The 17,281-nt window shown below is 44.8% G+C and overlaps 2 protein-coding genes across 3 annotated transcripts; both read right to left on the reverse strand.

Annotated features, from left to right (window-relative positions):
• Positions 1-1,856: 1,856 nt before the first annotated feature.
• LOC128445911 (transmembrane protein 109) lies at positions 1,857-5,175 on the reverse strand. 2 transcript variants are annotated; one of them, XM_053428810.1, is made up of 4 exons: positions 4,293-5,175; positions 3,951-4,010; positions 2,607-2,709; positions 1,857-2,343 (listed from the first exon to the last, which is right to left on the reverse strand). In XM_053428810.1, the coding sequence occupies exons 1-4, from the start codon at positions 4,476-4,478 to the stop codon at positions 1,994-1,996; spliced, it is 699 nt and encodes a 232-aa protein (XP_053284785.1). In that variant the 5' UTR covers positions 4,479-5,175; the 3' UTR covers positions 1,857-1,993. The 2 variants fall into 2 exon arrangements, with proteins under 2 accessions (XP_053284785.1, XP_053284784.1); XM_053428809.1 differs by lacking the exon at positions 3,951-4,010.
• Positions 5,176-5,284: 109 nt separating this feature from the next.
• On the reverse strand, positions 5,285-15,750 carry rnf20 (ring finger protein 20, E3 ubiquitin protein ligase). The gene is made up of 22 exons (XM_053428806.1): positions 15,645-15,750; positions 15,273-15,453; positions 15,105-15,173; positions 14,907-15,005; positions 14,657-14,804; positions 14,046-14,231; positions 13,795-13,910; positions 13,473-13,619; positions 13,301-13,375; positions 13,081-13,200; positions 12,556-12,735; positions 12,339-12,474; positions 12,081-12,202; positions 11,758-11,914; positions 11,316-11,643; positions 10,363-10,480; positions 10,008-10,157; positions 9,699-9,911; positions 9,245-9,370; positions 8,995-9,135; positions 8,471-8,575; positions 5,285-6,053 (listed from the first exon to the last, which is right to left on the reverse strand). Exons 2-22 carry the CDS (start codon positions 15,441-15,443, stop codon positions 5,877-5,879), a joined length of 3,084 nt encoding a protein of 1,027 aa, XP_053284781.1. The 5' UTR covers positions 15,444-15,453; positions 15,645-15,750; the 3' UTR covers positions 5,285-5,876.
• Positions 15,751-17,281: the final 1,531 nt, after the last annotated feature.

The following is a 17,281-nucleotide window of genomic DNA, read 5'->3' on the forward strand; positions in this document are numbered from 1 at the left end:
TCTGTGTCTGTATAATTTACTTGAAATTCTGAGACAACACCTCAACTACAAGCACCACCCCCCCAACCAACATGTCAGCTGGCAGCCAGAAGCTCCTCGGAGCGCATAAATTCCTGACAGCATACCGACTGGTTCACAAAGGAAGCACCGCCGAGCAGGAGTTCAAATACGACTGAGGCTGTTGTGTGTCATGAAGAAGAAGCACAACTCTTTCTTTGTGGACCCATTTGTTACACTCACTGAGCCTGAAAACCCCTCCAGGTTTATAATCCCTACTTTGTTTAGGGATGTAAACACCGGCACTGCTACATGCATATGAACTCTATTCAGAAATGACATGGACATTGAAATAAAAAACCCATTAACCTAACTGAGGAAAACCAGGCTCCCTCTGAAGGCCCTACTGAATCCTTCTGATCTTTTAAAATAATTTAAGTTATGACTTCTCTACCTCCACCAAGGCCCAACGGTTCCCTTCAATTCAATCAAGAAACACCAAACCTCACACATACAGGTATCAGTCCCATAAGTGTTCCTGATTCTAAAATGAAGAAAACTAATTCTGGATCCGCCCCCTGATCTGGATCTGCACCAACATTTTATGTGCTCTTCCCTGACACACACACCCCATCCTTCCATATAGGTTTGAGGGAAATCTGTCATGTTTATTTATCTTGCTTACAAACAAACTATGTGTGAAAACAGAATCTCCTCAGTTGGGGTAGCAATCACGAGTAACCTGGAGGAATTGAAATCTGATCGTTTCTGATCACTTTCTGATCCGATTGTTTTTTCTTAGAACAAGATGCTCTTTTCAGAATACTCAGTCATTTGATCCATTGATATAAAAAATATATAAATCACTAAAATATTAAGTCAATCAATCAAACTGTATTCGTATAGCCCATATTCACAAATCACAATTTGTCTCATAGGGCTTAATAAGGTTGGACACCCTCTGGCCTTAACCCTCAACTGATTGATTCACATCTTTGTAATTCAGACAAAACAAGTTTCTTGTAAAAATGGTCATTCTGGCACTGAGGTCAGGCTGTTCCTCTGGGAGTGAAGAGACATTGGGGGGGTGGTGAACATTGTTGGTGCGAACCCAAGCATCTAAAAAAGCTGCCAGCTGACTGGGGAGCAGGAGAGCGACCAGGCGCAGGGGGAAGCGAAGAGGCCGTCGACAGGCCACAGGTCAGCCTGGGGTCACGGTACGGAGTTATGGTGCGCTCAAACTGTCTGTTGATAAAGTAATAATATCCTGATAATATCCATGTTAGTGGCACGACACTTACGTACAGATTAAACTGAATGACTCTCAGTAGAGTGTATAACTCTGGCAAGGCCCAACAGTCCCCTTATGAAACCACATGTAACTTCACTTATAAATAAATATCAGGCCCCTCAACATGTGACATTGTTTTCCACAAGATCCATGAATTATTGACTGATACATCAAGGAAGACGTCCCTCCACAAAAGTTTGTCATCTTAACATATCCACTAAGTATATTTCAATTATATATTGGGGACACTTTGATATTTATGATCAGCTGCATTAGGCCGACTCTAGTATGAATTATTTCCATGAAACCTGGCACAGATAAACGATCCTCAGAGGAAGAATCCAAGGACTTTAGTGAACGCTTGACTTTCCCTCTCACGTTTAGAGCAGCTCAAAGTTTCTTGTGAAAACATATACTCGATGGATTGTGATGAAAGTACAGACGTGCATGGCTCTGAGAGAAAGTCATCTAATAACTTTGGTGATCCCCTGACTTCACATTGTAAACATTGGAGGCTTCCAGCTCAGCATCAGCCTCTTCGTTTGGCAAAAGAAAACAGAAAAGAGTGTTCCTGATTAAAAATCCCAGAGATTACTTTATTTGCCATAATTATTTGACACACACATAGAAACCATCAAAGTTACCATTCTCCACATCACCATCACCTTTGCTCATCTTTACTCTGCTGCACCCTCTTTCCCTTCGCTAGTCCCCTTTCCTCTTCTCTACTGCCCTCAGCCGGCTCTCCAGGACGCTCAGCCGCTGCTCCACCGCGCACGACTTCTCAGACGCAGAAGAGAGCAGAGTCAACAGGGCGCACACCAGCACCAGGCCGGCCAGTCGGACCGCCGTGGCCTCCGTGGTGGCGGTCTTATCGGTCACCATCAGTCCGAAAAGCCAGAGAGCCAAGACGGTTTTCACCACCCAGAACACGCGCCTCAACACGGCGATGAGCAGACGGAGGACGATGGTCAGCATCCAGTAGCCAATGAGAGCCAGGAGACCCCACTGAGCGAAGGCGGCCACGCCCTCTGGGGTAACACGGGGCAGTGCAGCTGTGGAGGGAGGAAATCCGGCTTAGTTGCTGTTATTCTCACAAAAGAATAAACTCCTGTATTTTACACAAGAAGCTACAAGAGCAAACAAAAGGAGTGGCAGACAGGTTCGCCTCAGGGAGAGGCAAGCCTGCATACTTTCACTGCATTAGAATCTTTAATCACAACACATACACCAACACGCCTCCAGCTATTTACTTGAGATACATATACAGGGAGGAGAAAAATGGAAAAACGGAAAACATGAGCTGACTTGTACCCACCGTTGAAGCCTGTGACCCTGAGGATCTCCGTGACGTAGACAGCGATGACGTTCAGGCCGCTGGCCGCTCCCTCCGCCACGACTCGGAGCACCATCTCGAAAAACTGTGGCAAAGTGGAGGGAGGGTGGGGAGATGTTTTACTTGGGTAGCAATGAAGAGAGGCAGCATTCTGATGGTGTACAATCATGCACACGGGAGACAGACGGGTTTACACAGACACATTGTGATTGATGGGATTTGTGTGAGAAACAGTGCGTCCCATAGGGGAAAGAGGCAGTAAAGCGGGGGACGCTCAGGAGGTGCACCTTATGATCCAAAAAGAAGCTGTATTGTTGACTTGCACAAACAGCTGTGCATGCTAGTGACAGCTGGAGAGTGCCCCTCTCTATTCCTGTACAACCTCTATTCACACTACAAACACACACCCACACTATAGCCTCGACAAGCAAGGTCAATGGTAGCCCAGGAAGTTGGTCTACTATCTTATCTGCACCTGTTGCGCTACACACTGGCATGTGTGTGACGACTGTCCAGTGTGTGTCGAGCATCTGTCACCACACTTCACTTTTAAAAAAACACACTAAACTGCAGCGTTTGGTCGAGTCAGATTCAGGTTTGTGAAGCAGGAGACTTTTAGAAGCTGGGAAGCGGCAAACTAAAGGCAAATTAAATGCTGTTATGTGGATAATTTTGAGGTCTTTGCTGCTGAGGGTGCAGCGCTGCATGTGGCGTCTCTCTGTGGCCCGGCTGCTGCTCACGCCTCAAAGGTGAACTGAGGATTTTGGAGACAAATAAGTGGAGCGCGTGCATATCCACAAAATGAAGAAAAAAAACACAGCTTCTACAGGTGCATGATCCTAAAAACAAAATGAAGACAAAATATCTACACATGCACAGACAGGATAAATGCAAATAAGCACATTGAGCAGGGGATGCCTGCCAGGGATCTGCAAGAAATGTTACCCTGTCACTTTCTAACCACAATGTACTTATCTTTTGTCTGGAGGACAAATAACTTGTTTTTCTTGATTGAAACTTTTTTTCCCGAGGGAGTAAGGCCACATTTTGGTTTTTGGAACTCATAAAGACTCACTTCTAAATCCTAGGATCAGGTCCAAACCCTATTTTGCCACATTTCAAACCATTTCATCTAACTTCTCCGCTTGCCAGCACATATACACAATATGATCACTACACGTATTCGGGCCTTGCATGCAAATATCCACTTGCAGTCAAATACATATGGCAGATTCTCCACCACAGCCATGCTCTTACTCTCTGCACTAACTATACAGTCACCGAACAGGGCCACAGGAGCTGGGAGACACTCAGGAGGGTTCTTACCATAGCCAATGTATAGACGCGCTCCTGACCAAGCATTGACTCAAGAAACAACCCTGCACTCTGAGGGAAGAGGAGCCACAGCAGAGAAGAAGAAAAAGAGAGTGTGTGTTCATGGGTGAGAGATGGATGTAAGAAAGAGGGCAGAGGAGAAGAGGAGGGGATCAGGAGGAAGATTAACAAGTTGAGGGGCATGAGGGGGGAGAGGAATGCGTGTGGAAAATAAATTAGTGACCGGTTAATCATAGCATTGATCAATAACAGTGACAGGTGTTAGCAGTGTGAAGAGTGGAGGCGAGTGTGAGGCCACTTCCTGGTGGAGGTGGAAGCGTTTCCTCTCTGTACCTCAGCGGCTGAGCGCACCACGCCGGTTCCCAGCAGCGACTCCGCGTAGCCGTGGATCTCCTGGCAGGTCCCCGCGAGCAGGGTGCGGAGGGTGACCGCCGGTGGCCTCTCCCCGACCTGCTCGGCTTCAGCTGCCCGCCAGCCGAGCAGCAGCAGCACGCACACGGTGAGGAAACAGCGAGCCATGGCGCATCAACCGTGAGCCCGGAGCGAGACGCACAAAAAGGAAGTCAGGGATTCGGTGTGGAAAAAGAGGAAAGAAGTCTGAGCAGCTCGTGTCCAAGTGACTCAAAGACTTAAAAATGGCTCCTGTTGGCGACGAATCACAAGAAGAGCCCCGTTCCCTTCTATAACATCCACTGATCCGATAAACAAACCTGCAAATCAGACGTGTCGGTACGGAGAGAAAAGCGGGTCTCAAAATGATGCGAGCATTTAATTATAAACTTTGGCAACGCGGCACAAATTCTATCTGCTCCTGCCGCGTTTACACAGGCTATATATGGTAAGAATGAATTAAAGGATTGAGATCCGAGACACTTGATGATTCCACCAAGATGAAGAAAGTTGTAAAAATAGAGATGTGTCCAAAGTTGTGTTTCTATTTCCCCGTTGCAGCTTTTACGCGAAAAAGAAAACGCGGTGACGCGGATCTGAACACGAGTCTCTAAATCCTCTTATTCCTGCTCTGAGCCAGTCCACTGTGGTTCCCCTTTGTCTCCGAGCGAGCATCCAGCGCGCGGCAGTGACGGATTATGTTGCTCAACCTTTTAAATAAAAAAAGTCCCGTGTCGCCGTGTGGCACTCCTTTCCTTCAAGCGTTTCTAACGACTGTTCCCAGAGTGCAAATGCGTCGAGTCGAGAGGAGGAAGAAGGCGCTGCGCACAAGCATCAGCACTGGTCTGCACACTGGGATTTGTAGTTTAATAAACCAGAGCCCGATGAAACATCTCGGACTGAAAATGAGTGAAATGAAAGCAGAGGCCGGGGGAAACGTTTTGATGGCAATTTATTAACCAGCCAACAGAAAATTACACATAATCCAGTCTGGAGATTTTAGAGAACAGTTTGGAGAAAGAAGAGGCAGCTTTCAAAATAAAAAAAGAAAGAAATGGTAATGACATACGGTATATACATACACAAAATGATACAAACATCCACTACACTGGAAGGAATGCTGTTTTTCGCATTGTACTATTTTTTTTTTGCCAAACCTTGGCATGTGATGCCAACAAAAACCTCATTTTCTCTACTCTCTTCTCGCTCCAGTATCTGAAAGCTTACAGTGAAGTAGTGGATACTGGAGCTGAATTCACTCGTTTAAAAACTAAACAAAAACTTTAAAGCGTTCAGATCAGAGCATCGAACTCGGCCCTGTGAGCCTGGAATCATCGAGAGGAGAAGATTTCACACCGAGTCTCCTGCAGACGCACAGATAGGTGTGAGTACGCCGTCAGAGGAGGAGCCACTTGAGTGCAGTGATGCTCCCGGCGGTGCTCGTACTACTGCTGAAATCGTTGACCCCTATTCCTTGCAAGTCGTTGCAGAGGTGGTGGGGGTGGAAGGGGGGAGGGGTCTGCGGCTTTAGCCGATGTAAATGCGATGGAAGTCGTTGGCTCCGAAGGCGGCGTTGCATTTGGGGCACTTCCTCTGGCGTGTGTCGTAGCGGGTTTTGACGCACTCGAAGCAGAAGACGTGGAAGCACTTAGTCAGTACCGCGTCCTTCACCCGGGAGTTGCAGCACGGACATGTTAGACGTGCCTGGAGGTGGGAGAGAGGGGGGAGAGGGAGGGAGGAAATGGTTTGAACAATAAACGGAGAAGTCAGTTTTGTCCTCAGATGAATGGTTTGTGATGAGCGGACAGAAATATCTAGGGCAGCAGTGAGGCCATGTGATTATAGAGGCACGACTTCAAGCTCTACTGGGCCACTCATGTCAGGAGCCCACAGATACGACATGAAGGCTGATTATGAACCCTTGTGATTTCATCTGAAGACTGTGGAGAATCTCCTGGTACAGGGGGTCGATCATTAAAGCTTCTGGACCCATCAAGACTATATGAACACTTACAGGTTTATGGAAAAATATGACCATGATCTCGCAGGGGAAGCTACATTCTACCTGAATGGAGACCGCTACAATTTGAAAAAGTCAGACATATAATGTGTGATGTTTATCTTCTACAGTTGGTTCGAAGTGTTTTACCATGTCCCTCCCTCTCCCTGCAGTGAGATCACAGTGAGGTCTGATTCAGTGGAAACCAGAGTGACCAACATAACTGGTTCATTAAGTTTAACCACTTCCAGGACTCCTTGCAGTCCGTCGGGGGATTTTGCTTGAGGGACATTTATCAGCTACAACTGCTGCCTTTCCCAACTCGAGTGTTGTTATCAAGGACATGAGGGGGGAGTTCACACTGGATTAGCCTCGGGTTCTTGTTTAGTGCTTGTATCCAAAGCATGAGGAACTGCTGGTCCTCAAATGAAATTCAAGACATTAGTTTGACGCTGGTTAAATGAGATGATTAACGACTCTTTACTCCTTTAAGGTAAAGTATTAAGATAAAAGAAGCAACTGGTGATCTTATCTTAGCACAAAACTGGAAACAGGGAGAAACAGCTTACTTCTCTGGAGCAGGATCATCATCAAATGATATGGAGATGTCTCACTATGGGAGCTTACAGGAACTTGTGTCATTAGGTCAATGCTGATTGCTGCACATTTCTACACCAGGTAGTGCCACCTACTATTAAAAATGAATGTGGACAACTTCTCACACACCAAAGGAAATAGGTTGTGTGGTCAGACATCTCAATCCTTTTTCCTTAAAGACCCAGGATTATGTCTATAACCTCAAATCCCCACAATATCTGTGCTACAGCTGGGTGGTCCACACCTCTCTTTTGTTCAACTGTAAACTCTCCAAATAAGGCCTTGACTGTGGCCCAACCATCTGTCAAACTTGTAGGAAGCTGCAGACCTTGACTTGTATTGGCCAGAGCAATAGCCTCCACTACCCAATGGGAGAAGTGTTGCTTTGTTACTGGATTCTGCCGCATGAGGATAACTCAAGGAAATGAAGTCAGTCTGCACTGGATAAGAGTGTGACCACTGCTTTCCAGGTGAGAGAGGAAAAGCCAAACAATATGAACCAACCACTTGAGGCACAAAGGATGGAATTCAATGTAATCTGTACATGCCTCAGGGCAAACAAGAGCGTATGATATCAACCTGTTTGGGGAGGTAGTCAGAGGTAGAAACAACTCTGTCTTCAGGGACAGATGTGTCAAGTGTGCTTCCTCCAATGTTTCAAAAGGAGGAATCTTCAGCACCTCCTTAACCACAGAAAAACCCCACAGGGACACCAGCAGTCTGGAGACGGACACACTTTCACTATCACTTGATAAAAATATCACATCAATGGGGGATGGCTCGCCATTTTACCTCCAAGTCCCAAACAAAATGTGTCAATGAACGCTGATAAGGAATGTGTCCCTCTTTGTGACACCCTTCCATAACTGCTCTCCACCTATAGATGTATACAGACCCAAGGAGGAGCCTCTAGCATTTTGGAAAGTGGCAATTATCATCAGTGGGAATTTCACAGTGGGCAGATCAAGCCATTCATGAACCAAACCCACAGTGCCAGTAGCTCTGCCTGAGGAGGGAACACCCTACATCTTGGCTTCACACCACTGCTGCATGGAAACCAACAAAGAGCCCAAAATACCCTCTGTGACAACGGGTGTGCCGAGGATATGGCAAGGGAATTAACTTCCTCTTTCATGTTTTCATCGCCATCTTGGTCCAGTTCCACGTGGAGCTGGCTCTGACTGGGAGGCCAGTCTCTCTGTAGTCTGTTCCCCTGGAGTTTCCTTCCCCTCTGCAGGCTCAACAGCGTGGTTGTTGGGTGGGAGGTTAAGGTCATGTTCAGACAAGATGGCTCGGTGTGCTTAAGGGTGAACGAGAGTGTGAAAAGAAGCTGGGAACATCTATTGCCTTCTGGGAATGATCCAACCAAAGCAGCCTTACCAGACTTTGCTCAAAATATTATTTTCACAGTGACAGGAATCTGAAGCATCCCAGTGTGACTTGCTCCCATAGTGAGACATCGGAATAAACTGTTCCTCTGAAAAAGAACAGAATATTCTATATTCTTTTGTATCATCAAACTTACCTTGTAGTCATTGATTTCTTCATTTAACAGGTCGTCTCCATTGCTTATTTTCTCAGCTGGTTTCTTGGCCTTTTCAATCTTTCTTCTAAGTTTGGAGATGTCCTCCTGAAAGACATTTAGAGTTAAAAGCTGTAGGGAAAATGAGCCTGTCTTCCACAATTTACTTTGATTTGACAACAGACTTTATGAAATAAAATATAACAAAATCTGCAAGGATTAGTCTCACAGAGAAAATAGCAGCGATGTGGAGCTTTGTCCTCATTTCAGTAGAAGACAATGAAATTGAAACTAGCAAAAACTCAGGCTCATACACAATGAGGAAACAAAGGTAATTTCACAAATCTAATTTGCCATTAAACAAATGTGCAGCATATTTAAGAGTCCTCCCACAAGTCTTATGACACTGCTTTTCAGAAATAGATGCAATTTACTTTGAGGATAATGTTCAGTCAGTCTGATATGTTTACTGTTTTTCACAGCAATGGATCACAAGTGACGTGAACTCATTATATTTGTGTTGTTACCTGTGCTCGTCGAGCATTAAAGGACTCTTTCTCCCTGGAGATACTGTTCTCAACCACCTCCTCTCGGACCAAGCCGAGCCTCTGCTGAACCTGCTCCAGCTGAGTTCGCACCTCCTCCGACAGCAATGCAGATTCCTGAGCCTGGAGGACAACAGAGAGGCCCTTTAGTCTCAAAGGGAATTTCATTTGTCTCGTCTTTTTATTTTCTTTAGCAACAAATTGCCGCCATCATAACTGAATAACGTGTTACCTTGCGTTTGTTCATGTCCAAGGCTTGTGTTCTAAGTGCCAACTCTCTCTCAGCAGTGCTGATGGTGCCCTGCAGGAGGCGTTCCTTCTCCTCAAGCTTCCTCACCACCTGCAGCTGAGCGTCGACCTGCACATGGGCCCAACAAATATGTGAAATGAGGATAACACAACATGTTAATGGTAAAAGATTAACAGGATTGTGAGAAAAGACAATCTGGGCGAACAATTTGGTTTTACAAACATTTTCTTTACTAAAGCACAGAATCTCTACTTAGTGAAGGGGTGATTATGAAAATCTTAAAAAATTTTATATATTTAGTTGATAAATAAAATCCACAGCTCAAAGATAGTAAGAAATAACTGCAGGTAGTTATCACTGCGATTAATCTGTGTGTATGTAAAAACACCAGTGTGTTCAACCCCCTATCCTTACAGCTTTCCCCTTGAAGGCTGACCTGAGTTTTTAAGGTGAGAAGCTGATCTGCCAGCTCCTCCTTCTCCTCTTTCAACAGCTTGTGGATCTGGTTAGACTTGATCCGCTCGCTCATCAGCTTGAAGTTGGCATCGTCTTTTTCTCTGAGCTGCTGCATCAGCCGGATGTTTTGTTCCTGCATGTCCTCGAAGGCCTGGCCTGTCACATCCATCTCACTCAGCAGTGCGTCCTCCTCCTGCAGACGGAGCACAGGCGCAACAACGTGTTAGAGACCGAAAGGCGAACCAGGCAGCAGGTTTGTGCAGGCAAACAAAATTACCACCAAACGCACCTGTTTGGCTATAGAGAGCTTCTTATTGAGGATGTCGATCTGCTCCTCCACAGAGCGGATCTTCCTCAGAGCCTCTTCATCTGCCATCTTCTTGCCCTCCCTCCTCTCCCGCTCCTCCAGCTCCCTTAGCCTCTGCCGCAGCTCCTCTCCCTGGAATCAGCATAATACTATTATTATTACGGGAAGGGTACAAGTGAAATATGATATCTGACCACGTGCTGTTGAGTAAAAGAGAAGAAATCCAAACATCCCCACATGATGTTAAAAAATAATCAACTGGATGCCAACATCCAAAACCATATAAACTATTAACTATATCAACAGATAGGTGACTGTGTTGTGTAGCATTGATCACCTCGGACTTGGACTTTTTCTCTGCAGCCATGAGCTGGACTTTGTCCCTCTGCTCTTTGGGTGCTGAGCGGTACATGTCCAGCAGCAGCTTCATCTCCCTCTGGGACTCCTGGGCTTTCCTGCACATTCAAAATTACTAAGTCAGAAAAACCTACAAGAACTCTGAGTACGGCCCATTAGGTTTTAGTTTAACCAACACAAAATAAAATAGATGGAGAATAAAACATGCTCCAACCCATTGAGCAGCGGTAACGTGTCTGTTAACCTGCCAAACAATAGCTTTATATTTACTTTGAGGCGTCACATTCTTACAAACGTGTTGTGGGTTAGATGAATAGTATGTATTCTTCAAGACATTATAACCTGAAGCTGACCCACAGGAAAATCTGCATCAATAAAACCTAAGCCACAAATACTGGAAAATGAAACGAGGAAAGGATTGAAAGTGTTTGAACTATTTAAAAACTGTGGTGCAGCTATGGTAGATATAATATATCAGCAAGTAAGCAAATGATGATGTTTAAATCAAGTCTCCCAAAATCCATTTAAAATTCAGATCAAGTGGCAAAATAATCGGATTTCTGCACCTCAGCACTTAACAGATCACTAATGCATTTTGAAGGTATCTAAAATGCACTAATAAAAGTTTTTTGGTTGTAATTATGTCGTATGGGGCAACAACATAACTAAATCTGAAGGGGTCTGAATAATTTCAGCTTGAGCTATGTGACAATATAATTTTTTCGTGGTGTGCAGTTATAGTTTATGCATTTTAAAGTATTAAAACAGCTGTTTGTGACCCTTTATGCTAAATAATTATAAATAATAATTAAAGTTACCAAGCATAGATAAATACTGACATGTGAATGACAGTCTTTCCTTGTCCTTCTATTAATTATTTAAAAAAAAGAGCATAATCTAAAAAAGAAACCAACTATCCAACATGTGACTTACTTGAGTTCTGCTCTGACAATCTTCAGCTGCTCCATCTCCTTCCTCTTTGACCCTCCGACCACAGACAGACGCTCCCCAGCTGACTCTTCTGGTTGACCACTGCTCCCGGACTTCTCCTTCTCTTCCTTTATCACACTGCTGCTGCTCCCACTGCCGCGGGTCGGCCTATCTCTCTCCTTTTCCTTCTCTTTCTCCCGTTCTCTGTCTTTCTCTTCTTTCTTTATAGTGTCCTTTTCTTTCTTTTCCTCCCTCTCTTTCTTCTCGTCTTTCTCCTCCTCTTTTACTGTAGCCTCTGGTTCCACGCCAGGCTCTGTTTTCACTGAGGCACCTACAGAGAGACAAAGTATAAAACACAGATGATCAACAATCATGCATTTCTATGTTGTTTACAACTTCATAAAATATGAAATAATCTTCTCTCAGTTAACGAGGTGTTGGTTACCGGTGCTGCTGGGTGTCGACGAGCCGTTGTCAGGCTCAGTCTTGACGGCAGGTTCTCCAGAGACGGCTGGGGTCGAAGGAGAGGTCGTCTCATCCTTAACGTCGATCTCTGAGCTTGACTGTGATTGGAGAATGGCGCTGCCCTTTGAGGCACGGACCTAGAGGCAACAGATACATATGATTACTTCAATAGTAGCGTTCTGCCATTCTCACTGTTTTCAACGGTTTACAATGACAAACTATATGTGTGTTTTCAATTATAAGTACTACATAAGTTCTTGGTCTGGTGACAGAATTAGTAAGTTTCTGTTTCCCGCTGCGCACCTGGTTGAGTTCAGCTTGTGTCTCTCTCAGTCTTATCTTGTATTTCACCACCTCTCCCTTCATCTGCTGGTTGTGGGTTTGCAGTGTGCTGATCAAGTGCCGCATTTCCCTGTTAATAGGACCTGAGTCGAGGAGGCAGTCAGAGAATCAAAAGAAAGAATACACATTAGAACATCAGCAGAAATCTAACAACAATCTAAGATCAGTTGTATTTTCAGAAACCTCAGTCTCTTTATAAACCAGAACCTGTTAAGTTACCTGCTTGCTCGTTGGCAGCAAGAGTCTGTTCAAATTCTATTCGCAACATCTCGTACTCCTTCCTGACCTGAGCCAGAGTGTCCTCCAGCTGAAACACCTCTGTACGAACCTTCCTCTGCAGAGCCACTTCATCATTCTGTACACATAGGGAGAAGTAAGAGTAAGAAGGGAATGAAACTGACGGAGACCGACACAGATGCAAACACACACAACTCACCTCCATGTGTTCCAGCTGTCGCAAGCGTGCCGTCCTGGTAGTGTTGAGACGAGCGCGTGTCTCGTCTAATTGACCCTTGAGGATTAGAGACTCGTTGTAGAGAACAGAAAACTGTGACTGCAGACAGCGATACTCTGAAGTCTCTTTGACCATGCCCTCTGCTCGACACATCAGCTCCGACTGAGGAGAATAGAGAGAGGGTAAATAGAGTCAGAGATAGTAGCCCAAAAGTAAAAAATTACAAACTAGAAAAAAATGATTGAGAAGGTGCCTCAATAACCTTCTTTTCACCAGAGAAGTTTTGACTACAAATGTGTCGATGACAAATTTCGGCTCACGTCTTCTCATTTGTAGACATATTGCACGATTCACATTAAAATATAAGTTTTTATCAGGGTGGAAGAAGTCCTTTAGTTTAGTGATAACCGTACATTTTTCATCCAATCTACTTCTTAAGTATGACTTTTTCAATTTCCAATCACCTTGATCACAACACATACTGTGTGAGAAGTGCTTTATAAGTACCTTCATGTTGTTGTTCTCCTGGTGAACAGTTTGCAAGTCTTGCTGGAGCTTCTGCAGCTCAGTGAGGCGGTTGTCTGCCAGCTCACGGTTCTCCTCCAACTCGCTGTTCATTTCCTCAAACTGGTGTCAGAAAAGAATAAAAACAAATGAAAGATAAGATATGGAACTAAACTATATTATTTCTTTGTCAAAATTATGAGGGGAAAAAAAGAAATCTCACCTTTCTCTTGTTAATAGTAATGGTCCCACATACGCTACTGGCCTCTCCACATACCTTGTAGCCTTTGCTGTTCACCTGGGGTGGCACAGGGTGTTAGTTATTACATACTTTAACATAAAAGCACATTTTGCACAACACTCTGATTGACATTAAGTCCAACAAAAATCCTCACCCTCTCCAGTATCTCACTCAGGTGTGCATTCAGGCGGTTTTCCCGGCGGCGGATCTTCTCCATGTCCCACTGCAGCTCCTCGATCAGAACCTGCAGCTCGCTCACACGTTGATCCGCCTTGTTAGCTGCACGGCCCAGAGAGCGGGACTGGAAAACATGTGAGGACAAAGCAACCGTCATAAGAGGATGATGAATGGTATGGATTCTCTTGCAAGACGATTAACTTATTTACTTTGTTAATATCTTTTTAACTTTTAAAGTGTGCTTGACCTGAAAGGACACATTTTGTGCTAGAGAATACGAAAGGACGTATTATTTGTACCTCGCTCGTCATGTGACTGTGCTTTTGCTTGAGGTCCTCAGACAGCCGTTGTAGCCGCTCATTTTCACTCGACAGGAGGGAGTTCTGTGTGGTGGCTGCCTTCCACAAACTGCCCTCTGGAAAGAAAAGGATCAATAGTAATTATCAATGCAAACACATTTAAAATGATTTCTTTCAAAAATATTTCATCCTCAGCTATACTCCATTACAACCATATCTTCCTCTGCAAACCTTCCCTCCTTATATCTCACCAGTTCCAGGGTCCACCTCGGCCTTCAGTTGGTCCACAGTGCGCTTCAGACACTCATAGATCTCCATCACACGATTGGCCTGTTTCTGGCTGGACTCCACTCTCACCTGAAGCTCAGCCTCCATCTCCTCGCTGGTGCTGCTCGCAAGCGTAGCCAGGAAGGAGTTGGATGTCTCTCCCTGGTGGCCTGGGAGAGAACAGAAGGAAAGAGGCTTTGGATTACATTTCTGGATTGTTGCATCTATTATCTAAACGATTTTGCTTACAAATACCCTGTCCGAACATGGGCTATGTTTGTGAAGCTTCCTCTTGTGTGTTCTACACTTCAGCTGACGACCACAGACCAAGGAGACAATTTGTCCACAGACCACTGCTGATTCTCTTCAGCATCCACAATTTGAACTATTCAATCTTATTTGCAGACTATGTGACCTGTTTTTTTTACTTGGTGGTCACAAAATTATGGCTGGTCTTATTGGTCACTGTAAATCCTGCCCCTAACATAAGCGGTTCTTTCTTGTAGTTCAGTGAAGTGTTGGTGTTCTTTGGCTGTAGAAACACAAAGAACTGGTTCAAAAATAGACATTGGGAATTTGTGCATTTTGTCTTCACCTCTGTCCTTAACCCTCTCCTGGTTGGAGTCGCCATCAGGTTCTGGAGTATCTGGCTTCAGGTTCCGGCCCTCAGCCCCCGGAGATTTCTCAGGTTCGATGCTGGCTTGGTCATAACGCCTGCTGATCAGTTGGACGTTTTCATCAAACTGAAAGCAGAGAATAACAAACACTTTGACTTTTTCACCTTCATAGGCATGGATATCAACAGCAATGCTTTTGCTCTTAGGTCTGGACCAGTGAGTATTGACCTGGTTCCAGTATCTATTGAGGATCAGCAGACTGGCATCATCGGTGGCCTGCCGGGTCTCCAGCCTCTCGATCCTCTCTCGCAACTCGTCCTCAATCACCTGAAAATCAACAAGCTATGTGATTAACCTGAAAACAAGAGGCGATGCAAGTTCAGCTTCCTGTAAGACGTGTAAGAAATAGTAGGACATTTTTTTGACCTGTCTTTGATCGAGGGCTTCCCCCAACTTTCGGTTCTTAGCCTGGAGAGCTCTGATGTCTTGTTCTTCCTGTAAAATAAACGATTCAAACAAGATAATTAAAAAAAACAGGAGCAGAGACACTCCTGGTATTGTATTGACAATGTGGGGGATAAGAGAGAAGCTCACAGAGTTTGACACCCCTCCCAGTTTGATGACCGTCTCCACCGCGGTGCTCCCCCCGGCCGCGGCACTGACACCGGGACCTCCTTCCTCTCCGTCCCGCTCCCTCCGCTTCTCCGAGGGCGCACCGGAGGACGAGGGGCCGCCCGGGTCACCAGGACGTTTCTGGCCCGACATCCTCAGACACCTGAAACAAACAGAGAGACGTTTAACATCCGACACATCAGCCAGTTAACAGCTTGTGCTAGTGCTAGCCTTCTGCTAGCACCAGATGTAAAGGCTTTAAACGTTCAGAAAACACGACTCTGAACCGACGCGTCGATGTATTCACTCGTCAGTGTTTTAAAAAACTAAAAACACACCTGAGCGAAATCTCACCTTGTTTAATTTCAACAGTTTTCTGTTATTTGGTGAATGTGGATGTTGATGTTGCGGCTTCTCGCCTCTCGGAAACGGAAGCGTTAACGGTGCAAAGTGGGACAACACTCTGTGCGGCTCTGCGCCCCCTGCTGACCGGGAGGGTAACAACCTGAGGCCTCTGCTGCCTCCAGGTTCGTATCAAGTTTGTGTTGAGCTCAGATCAGTGACTTATTTAAGTGGAACTTTCCCCCTGTCATTATTCAAGAGCGTTGTCTTTCAGTTTGAGAGCAAGACTTATTGATTTCATGCTCAGATTCTGCTCTTGATCAAAACACTGTGCTTGCATTCAAAATTACTGGAGCCGCCCCTGATCCTTATCTGCACCAAAATTGTTGTTATTCCTTGACCCATGCATTCCGCATCCTTCCTCTAACTTTCCACGATAATTGATGCTGCTAACTAACAGACAAACACACAAACAGATTAAAACACAATTTCCTTGGTGAAGGTAGGTAATATGTGATTCCTTCTCCAAGATAGAATCATGTAATAATAATGGAGGATCTGCTCAACATTGTACTTGAATGTACAAATTGTCTACAAAATCAAAGCACCAAAAAGAAACGGATACATGAGAAACACCCTGGAGATCAAGGCCCCTCTTCCTGCTGCTTGTCTGCTTTGTGCTGTTGGTAATCCTGCCCTGTAGTATAGTGCAGTTCAATGGAAGTGCTATAGTGTTATAACTAAAGAAAGTGCAAAGCATGCAGCTAAATTAAGAGATTTGTGATGCACTTGGAGGATCTCAGCAACATGGATGAGATATGTACACGGCCCTCACAGCATGGATCCAAATGAGCTGCTCACTTACATTTCCTGCTATGTAATCTTTTTAATGCAGTTTGAATACTTTGGGAGTAAGTTAACTTGTCTATAGATCTTGCACTGTTCCGACTCCCAGTCCTTATGTAAACGGGAACTCAACGGCAGGGACTGAACTCTGATCGGCGGCATTGAGTGTACATTGCACTTGGTGCAGAGTCCAGGTTGTGTAAAAGCACGCTTGTCATTATTTGTGTGATCTGGTCCTGCACATGTGTCCCTGTCTGCTGAGGTCAGTTGTGGACGCATGTTTTTTTGGGCCATTTTCAGCGATCGATGTCAGAGCTGTTTATGCATGACAAGCAATGTGACGCATGAGGCTGATAAACAGAAGAGCGTGAAAAAACACAGTTTTTCGAATGAATGGGAGCATGTTCCTGTAATAGTGCAATGAAACTGCATAGAAAATATCTCCCACTATACAGAATAAAAATCCCAATTTAGGATGCACCGACTCAGTTGGTCATAATGAAAAGTACAGAAATCAAAGTTAATACATGTAGTCAAACCTTATTATAACCAGTAGCATCTCATGCTTTAGAATTAATTTTGTTTACTTGCACAGGGACTACTTAAAAATCAGCATAATACTCGAATATGGGCCCCATCTGGTTTTGTGTGGTATATTGCTATGGCTAACTTGTGGCACAGATGACAGTGTGGGCCAAATCTGGAATCGAAATCAATTCCATTCCCTTACTTTGTTGAGAGCACTGGAAAGAACAAACTGTTACGATACACCCACAGGAGACAACCAGGCATTCTATCCCATC

The sequence above is a fragment of the Pleuronectes platessa genome, chromosome 8 (assembly GCF_947347685.1).
Source record: "Pleuronectes platessa chromosome 8, fPlePla1.1, whole genome shotgun sequence".
Lineage (NCBI taxonomy): Eukaryota > Metazoa > Chordata > Actinopteri > Pleuronectiformes > Pleuronectidae > Pleuronectes > Pleuronectes platessa.